Source organism: Girardinichthys multiradiatus, chromosome 6 (assembly GCF_021462225.1).
Source record: "Girardinichthys multiradiatus isolate DD_20200921_A chromosome 6, DD_fGirMul_XY1, whole genome shotgun sequence".
In the NCBI taxonomy this organism is placed as follows: Eukaryota; Metazoa; Chordata; class Actinopteri; order Cyprinodontiformes; family Goodeidae; genus Girardinichthys; species Girardinichthys multiradiatus.
Genome location: NC_061799.1, coordinates 47,061,037 through 47,079,125, shown reverse-complemented (window position 1 = coordinate 47,079,125; position 18,089 = coordinate 47,061,037). Strand labels below are relative to the sequence as shown.

Sequence of the window (18,089 nt, the reverse complement as noted above, 5' to 3'; positions counted from 1 at the left end):
AATGACCACTTCCCCTCACTCTGTTACATTTTCCTACTACTCTGCAATTTTGCATTATTTGCTGTTATTCCAGCTTTTAACTCTATGTTCTCTCGCTGTTTTTTCTTTTCCTAGAAACTACACCTGGCCTGACTCTTTGTTTAGCCGTGACACTTTCCTGGAGGGGGCATCAGCTGAGATGCTGGTTCTAACAACTTAATGCTCACCTTCTACAGATGATCCACATAGCCCTGTCTTTCAGTGTTTAACCCTTTCTCTCTCCTAGACATGGCTACTGACTGAGCTTCTACTGTGACTAACTCTATGTTCTCTCTTTCAGACTCTAACCTTGAAAACTGGATCAGAGTTTATCTGTTCTTACCTTTCTAGATGAAACGACTAAAGGAGCTACATCCATTAACATTTACTTTTCCTTCCCATAGAAAGTACTCCTGGATCAGTGCTTCTTTGTTCTCTTTGTGTCTCTGCTCTGTTCTCTCAAACCTCCAGTCGGTCGTGGCAGATGGCCGCTCACACTGAGCCTGGTTCTGGTTCTGCTGGAGGTTTCTTCCTGTTAAAAGGGAGTTTTTCCTCTCCACTGTCGCTACATGCATGCTCAGTATGAGGGATTGCTGCAAAGTCAACACCAGTGACTGTCCACTGTCTCTACATGCTCATCCAGGAGGAGTGAATGCTGCAAGTCACTGACTGGATGCAATCTGCTGGGTTTCCTTAGATAGAAAAACTTTTTATCCAATTTGAATAAAAAACTGAATCTGACTGTTTGATAGTTAGGATTAATTTGAATGTATGAACCTGACTTGAAATCTGTATGATTCGATTAAACTGACTTTGTGAAGTGCCTTGAGACGACATGTGTTGTGAATTGAATAATATAAATAAATTGATTTGAATCGAATCGAATCTGTAGGTCCAGTGTTGGGCCTGAGGACACACTGACAGGAGGTCAAAGCTGGGACGAAGCTAAAAATCGATCAGCTGACATCAGGCTTCCCTCTGATCCACAGCCACCCGTCCTCTGTGGTTTCATCACTACAGTCAGTGTTTAGGAAGTGACTTTGAATAAGTGAAGAATTTATTTTAATTAAGCAAAAGAGCCACAAATATCAAGCTAGACATTCAACATGAAATATCAACTTAACTTTCAAAATAAGCAGATAAAAGCTGCTAACAAATTTAAAATAATTACAAAATTCCTGAGATTCCAAATAACTTGATTTTCTAGAAGCTTTGGCTCAGAACCTTCAAACATCAATTTAGAAATATTGACTTGTCTGCATATTTGTTCTCAACCAAGACAAAGTTTTTATTTTTCTCATTTTTCACTTTTCAAGTTTGAATTAAAAACATGGAATTGAAAATATGGATGAATTATGGAAAGAGATGATAAACTTTCAGCTGGAGTTTTTCTTCAGTTAAAACCAAATATTAGTTATTTTCTTGGAACACCTTCGTTCTTGATGTCTTTGGACAGTCATTTTGTTCTTGTTTACTGATAAGTCTTTGCTGCTCTGGTAAACTTTATCATTGTTTTTGTTTGCAGCTGCAGCCACAAAAGATTCTTTAAAAAAGCAGAAACATCTGATCAGGAGCTGTGGTTTGTGGTTTCTCTTATCTTTGAACCGTAGTCAGATATCTGGGTTCAGGTTTTTGTACAGCCTCTTCTACACTTTGCACCACTGTGTTTCTAGAGCACAGTAGTAGAGAACTGAGTCTGCCAGGGTTGATGCTTTTATCCTTAGTTCAGTCAATGTAGCTGTTGTTACTGATCTGTAATAATTGTTGGGAATGTGTTCATATTGACGTCTTGATTTTGCTCCTTTCCACAGCAAGAACTGAGGAGCTTCAACATCAGAACGTTGTTTGTACCAGTGAAGGTCAGGATACTCAGATGTTGTCTCATAGCTACAGCTGAGTGAGACAGGTTGTCCTTCTGTCCCTCTGACTTCATCTCTATCAGCAGAGATTGTGTCTCCAGCTGTTAGTCCTGGAAAAGAAATGAAGACATTAGACTAACATTGTCCATGAGGCTGAGAGGAGAAGACAGTGGACAAATGTCCTCTGTACAGAGTTACTCTGTGGACATTCACAACTAAATCAACTGTAGAACTCTGTCAGTTCAGTTTCCAAGATGATGAGAAGCTGATTTTCATTCAGTCAGAGCAAAGAAAGCAGAAAAGTAGTGAAATGCAGTCTGTATCTGTGGTTGATGCAGCAGCTGGAACAAAACTTGAATCCCTGATCTTAAACTCACCTAGAAGGTGAGATAGAAGCAAAAAGAGGTAAAGCAACATGTCTCTGGAGCTCTTAAAGCCACACACAGCAGATGAACAATGTTCTTCCACTGTAGTAGAAGGAGGAAGAAATAATGTCATTGGAGGAGCTGAAGTTCAGTGGGCGGGGCCACTTCAACTCAACCAATCACAGAGTTTTCTGCTTCCACAGCAGCTCTGTCTCTGATCTTTACTGCTTCATGTCTCTGTTGTCTTTGTCATCAGTCCAAAGACTCAACAATCAGTGGTTTAACAGTGTGTGAGGTCCTCTAGTGGATGATGTGGAGTACTGCAGGTTCTTGTACAGAGTTCTGGTGTTTCCTGTCACTGTGGGCCTCACAGCACAGTAGTACACAGCAGAATCTGTCACTGCAGCAGAGATGATCTGCAGGTCCATCTGGGTTTTATCATCTCTCACTTTAAAGGAAAAACCAGGAACCGGATCCTGGAGTTGTTGCCCTGTTTCAGTGTGAGAGATCAGGAACTCCGGAGGTTTTCCAGGATATTGACGGTACCAGAAGAAATAATCATTCATTGCTCTTCTTGAAAAAGTGTAGCTCAGACTAACAAAGCTGCCTTCTGAACTGAACATTTCCTTTTCTTGAGGAGTAAGTTGATCACAGCTGACACCTAAAGGAAGAAATATTTGTAACTATTTTAGTTTAAAAAGTTTTCATAGTGAGTCATTGAGACATTTTACCAGTTTTAGCAGGTTTTTAAGATTCAATCTGACCTGTTAGAAGTGAGGCGATGAGTAGAGAAAGTCCATAATAGTCCATGTTGAGCAGAGTAGATGTTTATGTGTTGAACTGTGTTGAATGAGGAAGTTTGAGTTTCTTCTAGAGTTCAGTAACATCTCAGCTCCTCCCTGAACATCTCAGCTCCTCTTCCTCCTGGTTAACAGGTTCTCAGCTTCTTCTGACTCCGAATCATCTTCATTCATTGTTTTGTACCGTCCACCAGGCCCTTTTCTCAATTTGTAGATCAGTTTTCAGACCTTTTATCTGATTTAGTGTTAAATACAGATAAAGTTATTATAGTGGGGGATTTTAACATTCATGTAGACGCTGAAAGTGATAGCTTAAATATAGCCTTTAATGCTATCTTAGACTCAATTGGCTTTGCTCAAAACATTAACAAACCTACCCTCCTTTGTCTTCATTCTCTGGACCTTGTGCTGACATATGGCATTGAGTGTAAAGACATAACAATATTTTCTCATAACCCTGTCCTGTCTGACCATTTCTTAATAACCTTTGAGTTTAATTTAACTGAGTACTCCACACCTGAAAGAAAATTTCATTATAGTAGATCATTATCAGACAATGCTGTAACAACCTTTAAAGAATCTGTTCCACTTTTAATTTCCTCATTATCACTGAAAAAACACAGTGGAGGGCAATAATTCTGTTTCTGCCCCTTCACAAATTGATTCTCTTGTTCATAGTGTTTCTTCATCATTGTGTGATGCATTAGACAATGCAGCCCCCTTGAAAAAGAAGGTAATTATTAATAGGAGGCTAGCTCCCTGGTTTAATTCAGAGCTGCGTACTTTAAAGCACAATGTTAGAAAATTGGAGAGAAAATGGCGCTCTACACACCTAGAGGATTCCTACTTAATCTGGAAAAATAGCCTACTGTTGTATAAAAAGACACTTCGCCAAGCTAGAACAGCTTATTTCTCATCATTAATAGAAGAGAACAAGAATAATCCTAGGTTTCTCTTTAGTACAGTTGCTAAACTTACACAGAGTCATAGCTCTGTTGAGCCATCCATTCCCTTAGCTCTTAGCAGTCATGACTTTATGGGATTCTTCTTAAATAAAATTGATTCTATTAAAAATAAAATCTTTGACATACTCCTGAAGATGATTACTTCATCCTCAGCAAGTGAGACAACATTGGAAATAACTGCAGAACCTGATTTGTGTTTGGACTGTTTTGATCCTGTGGAGCTTCCTGAGTTATCAGAAATATTAGCTTCATCTAAACCTTCAACTTGTATGTTAGACCCAATCCCAACCAAATTATTTAAGGAAGTGTTCCCTCTGATTACCAGCCCCATTTTAGATATGATTAATCTATCTTTAGTAAATGGACCAGAACCACAAGCTTTTAAGGTAGCTGTAATTAAACCTTTACTTAAGAAACCTTCGCTTGATCGAGATGATTTAATAAATTACAGACCTATATCCAATCTTCCATTCTTATCTAACATTCTTGAGAAAATAGTTGCTAATCAAATGTGTGAACATTTATACAGCAATGACCTGTTTGAAGAGTTTCAGTCAGGTTTCAGAGCTCATCATAGCACTGAAACAGCTCTGCTGAAAGTCACTAATGATATTCTTATGGCCTCAGATAATGGACTTGTGCCTGTTCTGGTTCTGTTAGATCTCAGTGCTGCATTTGATCCAGTCGACCATAATATTCTCTTAAAAAGGCTGGAATATGCTGTAGGTATCAGGGGAACAGCGCTAGGCTGGTTTAAATCTTATCTGTCTGACAGATTCCAGTTTGTTCATGTAAATGATAAATCATCTTTAAACTCCAGTGTTAATTGTGGAGTACCACAGGGTTCAGTACTTGGTCCAATTCTCTTTACTATATATATGCTTCCAATAGGTCAAATGATCAGGCAGCATAGGATAAATGTTCACTGTTACGCTGATGATACTCAGCTTTACTTATCCATAAATCCTGATGAACCCAACCAGTTAGATAGACTACAAGCAGGTCTTGAAGATATAAAAACTTGGATGACTTTAAATTTTCTGCTTCTAAATTCAGACAAGACAGAAGTTGTTGTCTTTGGACCGGAGTCTTTAAAAAAGAAACTGCTTAGTCAATCACTTAACCTGGATGGCATTAAATTGACCTCTGATAATAAAGTAAAAAACCTTGGTGTTAACTTTGACTAGGACATGTCATTTAAATCCCATATTAAACAGGTTTCTAGGATTTCCTTCTTTCACCTCCAGAACATTGCTAAAATTAGAAATATCCTGTCCAGGAGTGACGCTGAAAAACTAGTCCATGCATTTGTTACTTCAAGGCTGGACTATTGTAATTCTTTACTATCAGGATGTCCACAAAATGCAGTTAAAAGCCTTCAGCTGATTCAAAATGCTGCAGCAAGAGTTCTGATGAAAATTAAAAAGAGAGATCATATTTCTCCTATTTTAGCTTCCCTTCATTGGCTCCCTGTTAAATCCAGAATATAATTTAAAATTCTCCTCCTCACATATAAAGCCCTTAATGATCTAGCTCCATCATACATCAGAGATCTGATTGGTCCATATGTTCCTAACAGAGCACTTTGTTCTCAGACTGCAGGTTTACTGGTGGTTCCTAGAGTCTCTAGAAGTAGAATGGGAGGCAGATCCTTTAGTTATCAGGCTCCTCTCCTGTGGAACCAGCTCCCAGTTTTAGTCCGTGAGGCAGACACCCTGTCTACTTTTAAGGCTAGGCTTAAAACTTTCCTTTTTGATAAAGCTTATAGTTAGAGTGGCTTAGTTTATCCTGAGCTATCTCTGTAGTTATGCTGCTATAGGCTTAGGCTGCTGGAGGACATAATGACCACTTTCACCCTCTTCGCTACATTCTCACACTACTCTCCAATTTTGTATTATTTGCTGTTATTTCAGCTTTAAACTTTGTTCTCTCTTTTCTCTTCCTAGAAGCTACACCTGGCCTGACTCTGTGTCTACCTGTGACACCTTTCTGGAGAGGGGCATCGTCCGAGCTTCTGCTGGCAACAACTTAATGCTCACCCTCTACAGATGATCCACATGGCCCTGTCTTTTAGTGTTTAACCCTTTCTCTCTCCTAGACATGGCTACTGACTGAGCTTCTACTGTAACTAACTCTATGTTCTCTCTTTCAGACTCTAACCTTGAAAACTGGATCAGAGTTTATCTGTTCTTTCTTTCTAGATGAAACGACTAAAGGAGCTACATCCATTAACATTTACTTTTCCTTCCCATAGAAAGTACTCCTGGATCAGTGCTTCTTTGTTCTCTTTGTGTCTCTGCTCTGTTCTCTCTAACCTCCAGTCGGTCGTGGCAGATGGCCGCTCACACTGAGCCTGGTTCTGGTTCTGCTGGAGGTTTCTTCCTGTTAAAAGGGAGTTTTTCCTCTCCACTGTCGCTACATGCATGCTCAGTATGAGGGATTGCTGCAAAGTCAACGCCAGTGACTGTCCACTGTCTCTACAGGTCCTTCTCAAAATATTAGCATATTGTGATAAAGTTCATTATTTTCCATAATGTAATGATGAAAATTTAACATTCATATATTTTAGATTCATTGCACACTAACTGAAATATTTCAGGTCTTTTATTGTCTTAATACGGATGATTTTGGCATACAGCTCATGAAAACCCAAAATTCCTATCTCACAAAATTAGCATATTTCATCCGACCAATAAAAGAAAAGTGTTTTTAATACAAAAAACATCAACCTTCAAATAATCATGTACAGTTATGCACTCAATACTTGGTCGGGAATCCTTTTGCAGAAATGACTGCTTCAATGCGGCGTGGCATGGAGGCAATCAGCCTGTGGCACTGCTGAGGTCTTATGGAGGCCCAGGATGCTTCGATAGCGGCATTTAGCTCATCCAGAGTGTTGGGTCTTGAGTCTCTTAACGTTCTCTTCACAATATCCCACAGATTCTCTATGGGGTTCAGGTCAGGAGAGTTGACAGGCCAATTGAGCACAGTGATACCATGGTCAGTAAACCATTTACCAGTGGTTTTGGCACTGTGAGCAGGTGCCAGGTCGTGCTGAAAAATGAAATCTTCATCTCCATAAAGCTTTTCAGCAGATGGAAGCATGAAGTGCTCCAAAATCTCCTGATAGCTAGCTGCATTGACCCTGCCCTTGATAAAACACAGTGGACCAACACCAGCAGCTGACACGGCACCCCAGACCATCACTGACTGTGGGTACTTGACACTGGACTTCTGGCATTTTGGCATTTCCTTCTCCCCAGTCTTCCTCCAGACTCTGGTACCTTGATTTCCGAATGACATGCAGAATTTGCTTTCATCCGAAAAAAGTACTTTGGACCACTGAGCAACAGTCCAGTGCTGCTTCTCTGTAGCCCAGGTCAGGCGCTTCTGCCGCTGTTTCTGGTTCAAAAGTGGCTTGACCTGGGGAATGTGGCACCTGTAGCCCATTTCCGGCACACGCCTGTGCACGGTGGCTGTGGATGTTTCTACTCCAGACTCAGTCCACTGCTTCCGCAGGTCCTCCAAGGTCTGGAATCGGCCCTTCTCCACAATCTTCCTCAGGGTCCGGTCACCTCTTCTCGTTGTGCAGCGTTTTCTGCCACACTTTTTCCTTCCCACAGACTTCCCACTGAGGTGCCGTGATACAGCACTCTGGGAACAGCCTATTTGTTCAGAAATTTCTTTCTGTGTCTTACCCTCTTGCTTGAGGGTGTCAATAGTGGCCTTCTGGACAGCAGTCAGGTCGGCAGTCTTACCCATGATTGGGGTTTTGAGTGATGAACCAGGCTGGGAGTTTTAAAGGCCTCAGGAATCTTTTGCAGGTGTTTAGAGTTAACTCGTTGATTCAGATGATTAGGTTCATAGCTCGTTTAGAGACCCTTTTAATGATATGCTAATTTTGTGAGATAGAAATTTTGGGTTTTCATGAGCTGTATGCTAAAATCATCCGTATTAAGACAATAAAAGACCTGAAATATTTCAGTTAGTGTGCAATGAATCTAAAATATATGAATGTTAAATTTTCATCATTACATTATGGAAAATAATTAACTTAATCACAATATGCTAATATTTTGAGAAGGACCTGTACATGCTCATCCAGGAGGAGTGAATGCTGCAAGTCACTGACTGGATGCAATCTGCTGGGTTTCCTTAGATAGAAAAACTTTTTATCCAATTTGAATAAATAACTGAATCTGACTGAACTGTTCAATGGTTACGATTAATTGGAATGTATGAACCTGACTGTTGTGAAGAACCTTGAGACGACATGTGTTGTGAATTGGCGCTATATAAATAAACTGAATTGAATTGAACAACAAAAACCAGCGCTGCTGATGTTCCTTCAAGTTTCCTCTCAGTGACACTGACAATCTGAGTTGTATTTAAACTGAATCTGCTTGTTTTTAAAGAAATATCTGCTAATAATCTGAATTTAGTTGAATTAAATTGCCTGTTTCTTGTGTTGTTGAAAAAAATGAAATGATCCAATTATGCTAAGAATTATTCTGTGATGTTTATTAAAGGTTTTGAAAGATGAGAACAAAAACAGTCCAACGAGAATGACAGAGTTTTTCCTCAGTCATACAGTCAAAGCATTTATAATGAAGATGGGAGGAAATTAAATAAATTATTCAGGAGACCCAGTGAGATCAAGCTACTGGAACGTCAGGTTATAATGGGAACGGACCCTTTTTACAGTTTCAGTCTAGCAGACAACCTCCAGGCTGGGAACAGAGAGGATCTACACGATGAAACAGAACATAACCCCTGAACTTAAAACAGTCATAATGAGATTTTATCATGATCTACCTCTGTTAGGTTTTCAGTTTGAGCTCCTTGTCTGTTTTCATTATTTCTGTCACTATTGTTTCAGTTCATTCAGATTTATTAGAATCATCATTCATTCTTGTGTTTAGATTATGTTCTGGGATTCCTGAGTTAGATGTTTTAGTTTGTATTTCCTTGTAGATCTGGTCCTCCCTGTTGATGTTTCTTAAGTTAGATCCACTGTTTACTTATTTCTGTTCACTTAGATGGTTTGGTTATTCCCCTGGATTCCCTGATCATCTGAGTTATTTAGCCTTCCTCCTTCAGCTGTCATGCATTATCTCCCATCAGCTGCTCCCAGTTCCTTCTGATTACCTTCCTAGTTCACTGGTCCATTCTCCTCCCTATCCTAGTATTTATACCCTCTGGTTTTCATTGTTCTCTGCTGGATCCAACAGTTTACTCCCCTGTAGCATGTCTCCATGTTCCTGCCTGTAATCCTGCCTGTATTCCATTTTGTAAATTCTCAGTTGAAGTGATAATTTAAACTTTTCAACTCACCCTGCAGCTCCAGGCCTCCTGCTTGCTCTTGGGTCCTTTACTCAGTAAACTATGATAGATTTAAGAAGGAAACAGTTACTTTCCATCACATGTTTAATACATCAATGGCTCTTCAAAGATGATCTGTTGAGTTTTTCATGATAAATTTAAATCATTTGATGGTTTTGTTTCCTGCTGGATTGTTGAATTGCTTCTCCTCTGCTGGTTGGACTTCAGCCTCCTGTTTCCAGGGTAACACTGGAGCTGTCCTGCCTCCTTTAAAGATGCAAACAGATCAGTCATGATTTATTGAAAGACTTTTGTTCCACAATATTTTAGTTTTAGGTTTTTTCCTTGTTACAGTTGGATTGGGAATAATTCCCTAACAGTTGAGTTTTTCCTCTTAGGACACTTGACTAAGTGTCCTAAGACAGGTCCTTACCTGTTTTTTGTTACTTCTGTCTTTTCTTGAGTTAAAGTAATTCATAAATGAAGCACCGCCTGTGAGCTTAATCGGGCAGTCAACTCAACCTGTCCTGGTGCTTCACATGGGATCTCTCCTACATTCTCAGCATAGATCTAACTTGTTTTTGTTGTTTTCATTCTCAGGATAATCTAAACATACGAGCAACAAGCATTTTCCTGCTTTTCTTGGTTGTGAAAAGCTCAAAAGATGTCACACAAAAAGCAACAGTTTGCATCGAACACATTCAATCTTTTATGATTTTTAAATATTTTTTATTTTAATACACTTAAACCAAAACCAAACCTGAAGACATTTTAGAATAGAAACAGAATATAAAAACCCATTATTGTCCTGCAGTGGGAAAATTCAGGTGTGTCAACAGCAAAGTGAAAGACAAATGGAAGCAACCAGACACTGAAAGAGGTACCAAATATAAAAATTAAAAAGTAAGAGCAGAGCATAAAAGAACAAATCATGGACAGTTATTAAAATGGCACTCAGATTAATGAAATGTGAAACTGAGTAGGTTATTTGAAAATTTACAACAGACAACCAAAGACTGCATTTCTCCGTCACACAACGTAAGGTCACTGAAGCCATAGAAAAGAACAATCCTGGATCCAGATGCTTCTTCGCTCAGAGATTCACAAGAATCCATCTGTAACTTTTCTATGAAGTTCCTCTAGTGGATGATGTGGAGTACTGCAGGTTTTTGTACAGAGTTCTGGTGTTTCCTGTCACTGTGGGCCTCACAGCACAGTAGTACACAGCAGAATCTGTCACTGCAGCAGAGATGATCTGCAGGTCCATCTGGGTTTTATCATCTGTCACTTTACAGGAAAAACCAGGAACCGGATCCTGGAGTTTGGTTCCTGTTTCAGTGTGAGAGATCAGGAACTCCGGAGGTTTTCCAGGATATTGACGGTACCAGAAGAAATAATCATTCATTGCTCTTCTTGAAAAAGTGTAGCTCAGACTAACAAAGCTGCCTTCTGAACTGAACATTTCCTTTTCTTGAGGAGTAAGTTGATCACAGCTGACACCTAAAGGAAGAAATATTTGTAACTATTTTAGTTTAAAACATTTTCATAGTGAGTCATTGAGACATTTTACCAGTTTTAGCAGGTTTTTAAGATTCAATCTGACCTGTTAGAAGTGAGGCGATGAGCAGAGAAAGTCCATAATAGTCCATGTTGAGCAGAGTTGATGTTTATGTGTTGAACTGTGTTGAATGAGGAAGTTTGAGTCTCTTCTAGAGTTCAGTAACATCTCAGCTCCTCCCTGAACCTCTCAACTCCTCTTCCTCCTGGTTAACAGGTTCTCAGCTTCTTCTGCTTTCTATGACTGTGCTGTCATAGTTGTCAGACCTGTTAGGTGGTCAAAGAAGAGGCCCAAACACTTTGGATCTCTTCATAATGAAGCTCCTCAAGTCATTTTAGACCCAACACATTCCCAGATGTTCCCTGCAGGTTGTTCTAGAGCAGGAAGAGTAAAGAACCCTTCAGGCTGTGGGATCATTAGTATCAATTATTGCAGCAGGTGGATCAGTGGAGTTAAGACCTTATCAGCCACAATGGACAGACTGATGGTGAGATATAACCAGACTCCTAAATACATGGAGGTTTATCTCCAGCATAGTTGCTGGTGGGACCAGTAGGTATCCTAACTCTGATCATCCTAACTGGAGGATCCACTGGTTTCCACTGACTTCTCCCACTTTGAACTGTTGTAGAGGCACCAAGTGAAGGTGCTGCTGCCTCACAGAGTGGATTAAAGTTTGGTTCCAGCAGCTGCACCTCATGATCCTGCAGCCTGATTCATGAGGCCCTCTAGTGGAGGTTGTAGAATATTGTCCTGTTTTCACTCTGCAGGTTCTTGTTCAGAGTTCTGGTGTTTCCTGTCACTGTGGGCTGCAGAGCACAGTAGTACACAGCAGAGTCAGACAGATGGAGATCCTGGATCTTCAGATCAAAAGCTGAGTTGTTAACCTCTGCTTGAAATCTGTCGTTGCTGAACTCTGGAGCATTCTCTCTGGATTGATAGTATTGTTTCAGCATGTACTTTGGAGAACTGTTGAGCTCCAATTTGTACCAGAACAATGTAGGTGCTGTAGAGCTGGTTTCAAAAGTACATCCCAGAGTCCGTGATTCTCCTTCAGCAGCAACAACATCTCCTTCTGGCTGCTTCACTGTGTCTCCTTTACACTCTGGAGAAGAACAGAACATGCAGAGGAAGAGATGAATCAATGAAGATGATTGATTAAAGGAGAACAATCAGCAGCTTTAAAGACTTCTATTACATGTAGAATAGATGTCATTTTCACTGATCATTGTCACTTTGAACCATATCAGGTGTTTCTACAAGGTAACAAATGGCAGCAGAAATGATCTGCTCTGATCTTCTGTAGAAGGAACATTAAAAGCTCTTCATGTAGAGCTCAGTAATGTGTTCAAGTGTTTGAAGAGGAAACATGTTGAGCTTTCTATCTTACCAAAGAAAAGAGCAGCAAGAATAATCCACAGCCAATGTTCCATCTGTCCAACAAGGTTTAAATCAGCAGGAGAAACTAGCTGATGTTCAACATTCAGTCTGACAATTGTTCTCTTCACAGCACCACTTATTATTGACACAATGCTGGAGCACAGAGCACAGGTAGAGCACCGCCTACTGGATCATGTCGCCCTCTAGTGGAGCTAGAAGGTGCTTTCTGGTTATTGCAGATCAAACTGAGGTTCATACCTTGCAGTCCCAGCTTGGTTGTTGGTATTAAAGCCCCTGCTTGGTACAAATCATAGAAAGAAGGTTTCCAGTCTGCATGTTCAGCAGGAAGTGTTGAAGATTCTGTGATTTAGTCCAAATAAATTCTCAGTCCAGCTGTTTGATGCTGGTTTGACAGAACAATGAATGATTTCATGGCTTCATTCCTTGTTTTTCTGTCTGTTTAGATGAAAACCACCAGAAGATGTTAAAATTCCTCCTGAGAGACACATTTTATACAGATTAATGTTTTATTTTTGTTTAGTTTAGAAATATAGAAACATGATCCATTATTAGTCCAAACTTTTAATCTTGATATTTAATGTGTCAAACTTTGAATGTGATCCAGTCCTGAATTTAGAGCAATGATGACATGTTTGAAATATGAAAACAACTCAGTGATGAGACAGTTTAGTAGAACGTTATATATTGTTAATACTTGGAAAACTTGGAATCTCTCCAATTCCCTGAGGAAACATTTCATTAACAGGAAATACACTGCTCATGAAAATAAAGGGAACACTCAAATAACACATCCTAGATCTGAATGAAGGAAATATTCTCATTAAATACTTTGTTCTGTATAAAGTTGAATGTGCTGACAACAAAATCCCACAAAAACCATCAATGGAAATCAAATTTATTAACCAATGGAGGCCTGGATTTGGAGTCACACACAAAATTAAAGTGAAAAAACTCACTAGAGGCTGATCCAACTTTGATGTAATGTCCTTAAAACAAGTCAAAATGAGGCTCAGTATTGTGTGTGTGACCTCCACGTACCTGTATGACCTCCCTACAACGCCTGGACATGCTCCTGATGAGACGGTGGATGGTGTCCTGAGGGATCTCCTCCCAGACCTGGACTAAAGCATCCACCAACTCCTGGACAGTCTGTGGTGCAACGTGACGTTGGTGGATGGAGCGAGACATGATGTCGGCTCAGTTATGGTTGAGGTGCAAACACACCCTCCATTTCTGCTACCTGTATGACCCCTTCTCTTTTCCAATGGTTATAATCAGTCTGACAGAGAGAGGTATCCCAATCCTTCTGGTTTTTAGTATAACAATTACCATCAGTGGGACCCTTTATGAGGTTCCTTGAGACGACATTGTTGTAAATAAGCGCCGTTTAACTAAATAATCTGAACTGAAACTATCTGTGTAGTTATGCTGCTATAGGCTTAGACTGCTGGAGGACATAATGACCACTTTCACCCTCTTCGCTATATTCTCACACTACTCTTCAATTTTGCATTATTTGCTGTTATTTCAGCTTTTAACTTTGTTCTCTCTATTCTCTTCCTAGAAGCTACACCTGGCCTGACTCTGTGTCTACCTGTGACACCTTTCTGGAGAGAGGCATCATCCAAGCTTCTGCTGCCAACAACTTAATACTCACCTTCTACAGATGATCCACATGGCCCTGTCTTTTAGTGTTTAACCCTTTCTCTCTCCTAGACATGGCTACTGACTGAGCTTCTACTGTGACTAACTCTATGTTCTCTCTTTCAGACTCTAACCTTGAAAACTGGCTCAGAGTTTATCTGTTCTTTCTTTCTAGATGAAACGACTAAAGGAGCTACATCCATTAACATTTACTTTTCCTTCCCATAGAAAGTACTCCTGGATCAGTGCTTCTTTGTTCTCTTTGTGTCTCTGCTCTGTTCTCTCAAACCTCCAGTCGGTCGTGGCAGATGGCCGCTCACACTGAGCCTGGTTCTGGTTCTGCTGGAGGTTTCTTCCTGTTAAAAGGGAGTTTTTCCTCTCCACTGTCGCTACATGCATGCTCAGTATGAGGGATTGCTGCAAAGTCAACACCAGTGACTGTCCACTGTCTCTACATGCTCATCCAGGAGGAGTGAATGCTGCAAGTCACTGACTGGATGCAATCTGCTGGGTTTCCTTAGATAGAAAAACTTTTTATCCAATTTGAATAAATAACTGAATCTGACTGAACTGTTCAATGGTTACGATTAATTGGAATGTATGAACCTGACTGTTGTGAAGAACCTTGAGACAACATGTGTTGTGAATTGGCGCTATATAAATAAACTGAATTGAATTGAATGTCCCAGATTGTTCAATCGGATTCAGGTCTGAGGAACGGGCGGGCCAGTCCACAGCTTCAATGACTTCATCTTGCAGGAACTGCTGACACACTCCAGCCACATGAGGTCTAGCATCGTCCTGCATTAGGAGGAACCCAGGGCCAACCGCACCAGCATATGGTCTCACAAGGGGTCTGAGGATCTCATCTCAGTACCTAATGGCAGTCAGGCTACCTCTGGAGAGCCCTCCAAAGAAATGCCACCCCACACCATTACTGACCCACTACCAAACTGGTCATGCTGAAGGATGTTGCAGGCAGCAGATCTCTCTCCACGGTGTCTCCAGACTCTATCACGTCTGTCACATGTGCTCAGTGTGAACCTGCTTTCATCTGTGAAGAGCACAGGGCACCAGTGGTGAATTTGCCAATCCTGGTGTTCTCTGGCAAATGCCAAGCATCCTGCATGGTGTTGGGCTATGAGCACAACCCCCATTTGTAGACGTCAGGCCCTCATACCATCCTCATGGAGTTGGTTTCTAACCATTTGTGCAGACACATGTACATTTGTGGCCTGCTGGAGGTCATTTTGCAGGGCTCTGGCAGTGCTCCTCCTGTTCCTCCTTGCACAAAGGCGGAGGTAGTGGTCCTGCTGCTGGGTTGTTGCCCTCCTACGGCCTCCTCCACGTCTCCTGGTGTACTGGCCTGTCTCCTGGTAGTGCCTCCAGGCTCTGGACACTACGCTGACAGACACAGCAAACCTTCTTGCCACAGCTGGCATTGATGTGCCATCCTGGATGAGCTGCACTACCTGAGCCACTTGTGTGGGTTGTAGAGTCCGTCTCATGCTACCACGAGTGTGAAAGCACCACCAACATTCAAAAGTGACCAAAACATCAGCCAGAAAGCATAGGTACTGAGAAGTGGTCTGTGGTCCCCACCTGCAGAACCACTCCTTTATTGAGTGTCTTGCTAATCACCAAAGATTTCCTCCTGTTGTCTTTTTCATTTGAACAACAAGATGTGAAATTAATTGTCAATCAGTGTTGCTTCCTAAGTGGACAGTTTGATTTCACAGAAGTTTGATTTACTTGGAGTTATATTGTGTTGCTTAAATGTTCCCTTTATTTTTTTTGAGCAGTGTATATTCAGTTTTGACTCTGTAATGTGAACCTTGAGAGGGACCTCTGGCAAACTGAGCCACTGAGCAGAAACCCAAATGTTTCTCAGGCTGCAGGAAGCTGGGAACTGTCAGCAAAGGACCTTGGTTCTATCTCCTTCTCCTCTTTTCCTCATAAGGCAAACTTTGACTATGAAACAGAATAATTGTTCCTGGAACTTTTATTGACCTTTGTTGTTTTTATTGTGAGGTTTTCCACAGTGGAGTCCCACTAAGGACCTTTATAACAGACACAGAGCTGGTAACTCTTCCTGCTGCCATAGTGTTGACCGGGGTCTCCTTCAGACAGCAGCTGAGTGGGAGAGAGGCTCCCATCATGAAATTATATCCAGAACTTAAAAAAAATAAATCTATAATTAATGGTTCTGTAACAGTAATTAAACTTTGTAATTTATATACACTCACTGCTAAGACCAGAGAAAAATATAACTGTATAGATCCTTTTAAGAGGACATTGTGAACTTCTGTGATCTTGTGAGAAGACAGAAGATGAGAGACCACAGCACTCAGGATTAAAAACTTGTTCTTTTTTTCCATGATTCCTGTCTAGGCATTTCACACCACCATGACACCTCCATGCTAGACTCACTGCCACCCCAGGGCACCACCCAAATGCTCAGTCCGCTCATGAAGAGCACCGCCCTGGTGCCAGCATCCCCACACTCCTCAGCCCCCAATGCCGTGGTGGCAAAGCCCATACCTTCTACGCCACTAAGTGAGGTATTCCATTATTGGAGTCCAAGCAGATTCAAGTATTTTGCCGGGTTTTCTTACAATCAGACATTCACTCTGTAGAAACAAAATCTTGTTACAAACTCTTCAAATAAAATTACATTGAAAGTTTTTATCAGGAACGGCTCTTTGAGAGAACCCAAATGCAGACAGGCAGGAGCAGATAGGTGAAAATAAGAAGGTTTGACAAATTTAAAAAACCTACAGGTGAAAATCATAGAGCAAAAACATTAAGGTTTTACCATGAAACTGACTTGACTAGACAAAAACAGTTGACAAAAACAGAGCAGCAGAGATGAATAAACCAGCAAGAAACAAACAAATGAGTATATATGAGGCATGACACAGGTGGTGCAAGGATACTGATTGACATGATGCAGGTGGACCAAATGATGCTGATTGCTTTGGCAGAAGAAGAGAGAGAAAGCAAAACATGGCTGGAACAAAACAGAAGTTCACAGACACAATCTAACCTAAGAAACATAGCTATAACAGAACATAAATCAGAAAGCACTATGAACAGAATACAACAATCATAAGAAACCAAATTAAAGCACCACCTTGAAAACAATAAACAGAAACAGGATCCAAAGCTCAACTGTGAGAACAAAAGATAAGAGAAAAACCCAAAACCAAAATTCAAACACCCCCAAATCGTAAAACATTGTTTATTCTTCCAGTTCTTAAATATCGTTTCTTTTGCAATGTTTAGAACTGCAGGAAGGATGTGGCGTCTATTTGTTTCCAAATACACTTTTGTGGAAGTTTAGAAATGGACCTGATTCCATGAGAGGAAAAGCAACATGTCTCTGGAGCTCTTAAAGCCACACACAGCAGATGAACAATGTTCTTCCACTGCAGTAGAAGGAGGAAGAAATAATGTCATTGGAGGAGCTGAAGTTCAGTGGGCGGGGCCACTTCAACTCAACCAATCACAGAGTTTTCAGCTTCCACAGCAGCTCTGTCTCTGATCTTTACTGCTTCATGTCTCTGTTGTCTTTGTCATCAGTCCAAAGACTCAACAATCAGTGGTTTAACAGTGTGTGAGGCCCTCTAGTGGATGATGTGGAGTACTGCAGGTTCTTGTACAGAGTTCTGGTGTTTCCTGTCACTGTGGGCTCCACAGCACAGTAGTACACAGCAGAATCTGTCACTGCAGCAGAGGAGATCTCCAGGTCCAAATGTTTCTCTCCTGTCAGTTTAGTGGAGAACCTAGTTGCTGATTTCAGAGATTCTGCTGATCTTGATCTGTTGAGCCCTGAGATGTACAGGATGAACTCCGGAGGTTCTCCTGAATATTGTCGGTACCAGAAGAAATGATCACTAGCAGCTATATTGTTGGAGTAACCATAGGACAGAGTAACAGAGCTGCCTTCTAGGCTGAACATCTCAGTCTGCGCTGCAGTGAGATGTTGACAGTTTACACCTGAAATAATAAAGAAGTCAGTTAATCAAACAGCAGAGATGAAAGTCAGTTTCTTCTCTCTGAAAAAGTCCAACAAACCTGTTCTGATGAGCAGAACCAGCAGAGTAAATCCAGAGGTTATTAAAGACAGCATGTTGAGCAGAGTTAATGTTTGTGGT

The 18,089-nt window shown here is 40.8% G+C and overlaps 4 gene segments (V, D, J or C); all 4 read right to left on the bottom strand.

The window, feature by feature from the left end:
• Positions 1 to 2,168: 2,168 nt before the first annotated feature.
• On the bottom strand, positions 2,169 to 3,186 carry LOC124869337. The segment is given in 2 exon segments: positions 2,169 to 2,903; positions 3,007 to 3,186. Coding segments are annotated over 2 exon segments (435 nt in total).
• A 6,848-nt stretch (positions 3,187 to 10,034) lies between these two features.
• On the bottom strand, positions 10,035 to 11,073 carry LOC124869347. The segment is given in 2 exon segments: positions 10,035 to 10,829; positions 10,933 to 11,073. Coding segments are annotated over 2 exon segments (420 nt in total).
• Positions 11,074 to 11,591: 518 nt separating this feature from the next.
• On the bottom strand, positions 11,592 to 12,469 carry LOC124869345. The segment is given in 2 exon segments: positions 11,592 to 11,992; positions 12,278 to 12,469. Coding segments are annotated over 2 exon segments (420 nt in total).
• Positions 12,470 to 17,079: 4,610 nt separating this feature from the next.
• LOC124869329 lies at positions 17,080 to 18,089 on the bottom strand. The segment is given in 2 exon segments: positions 17,080 to 17,931; positions 18,010 to 18,089. Coding segments are annotated over 2 exon segments (456 nt in total).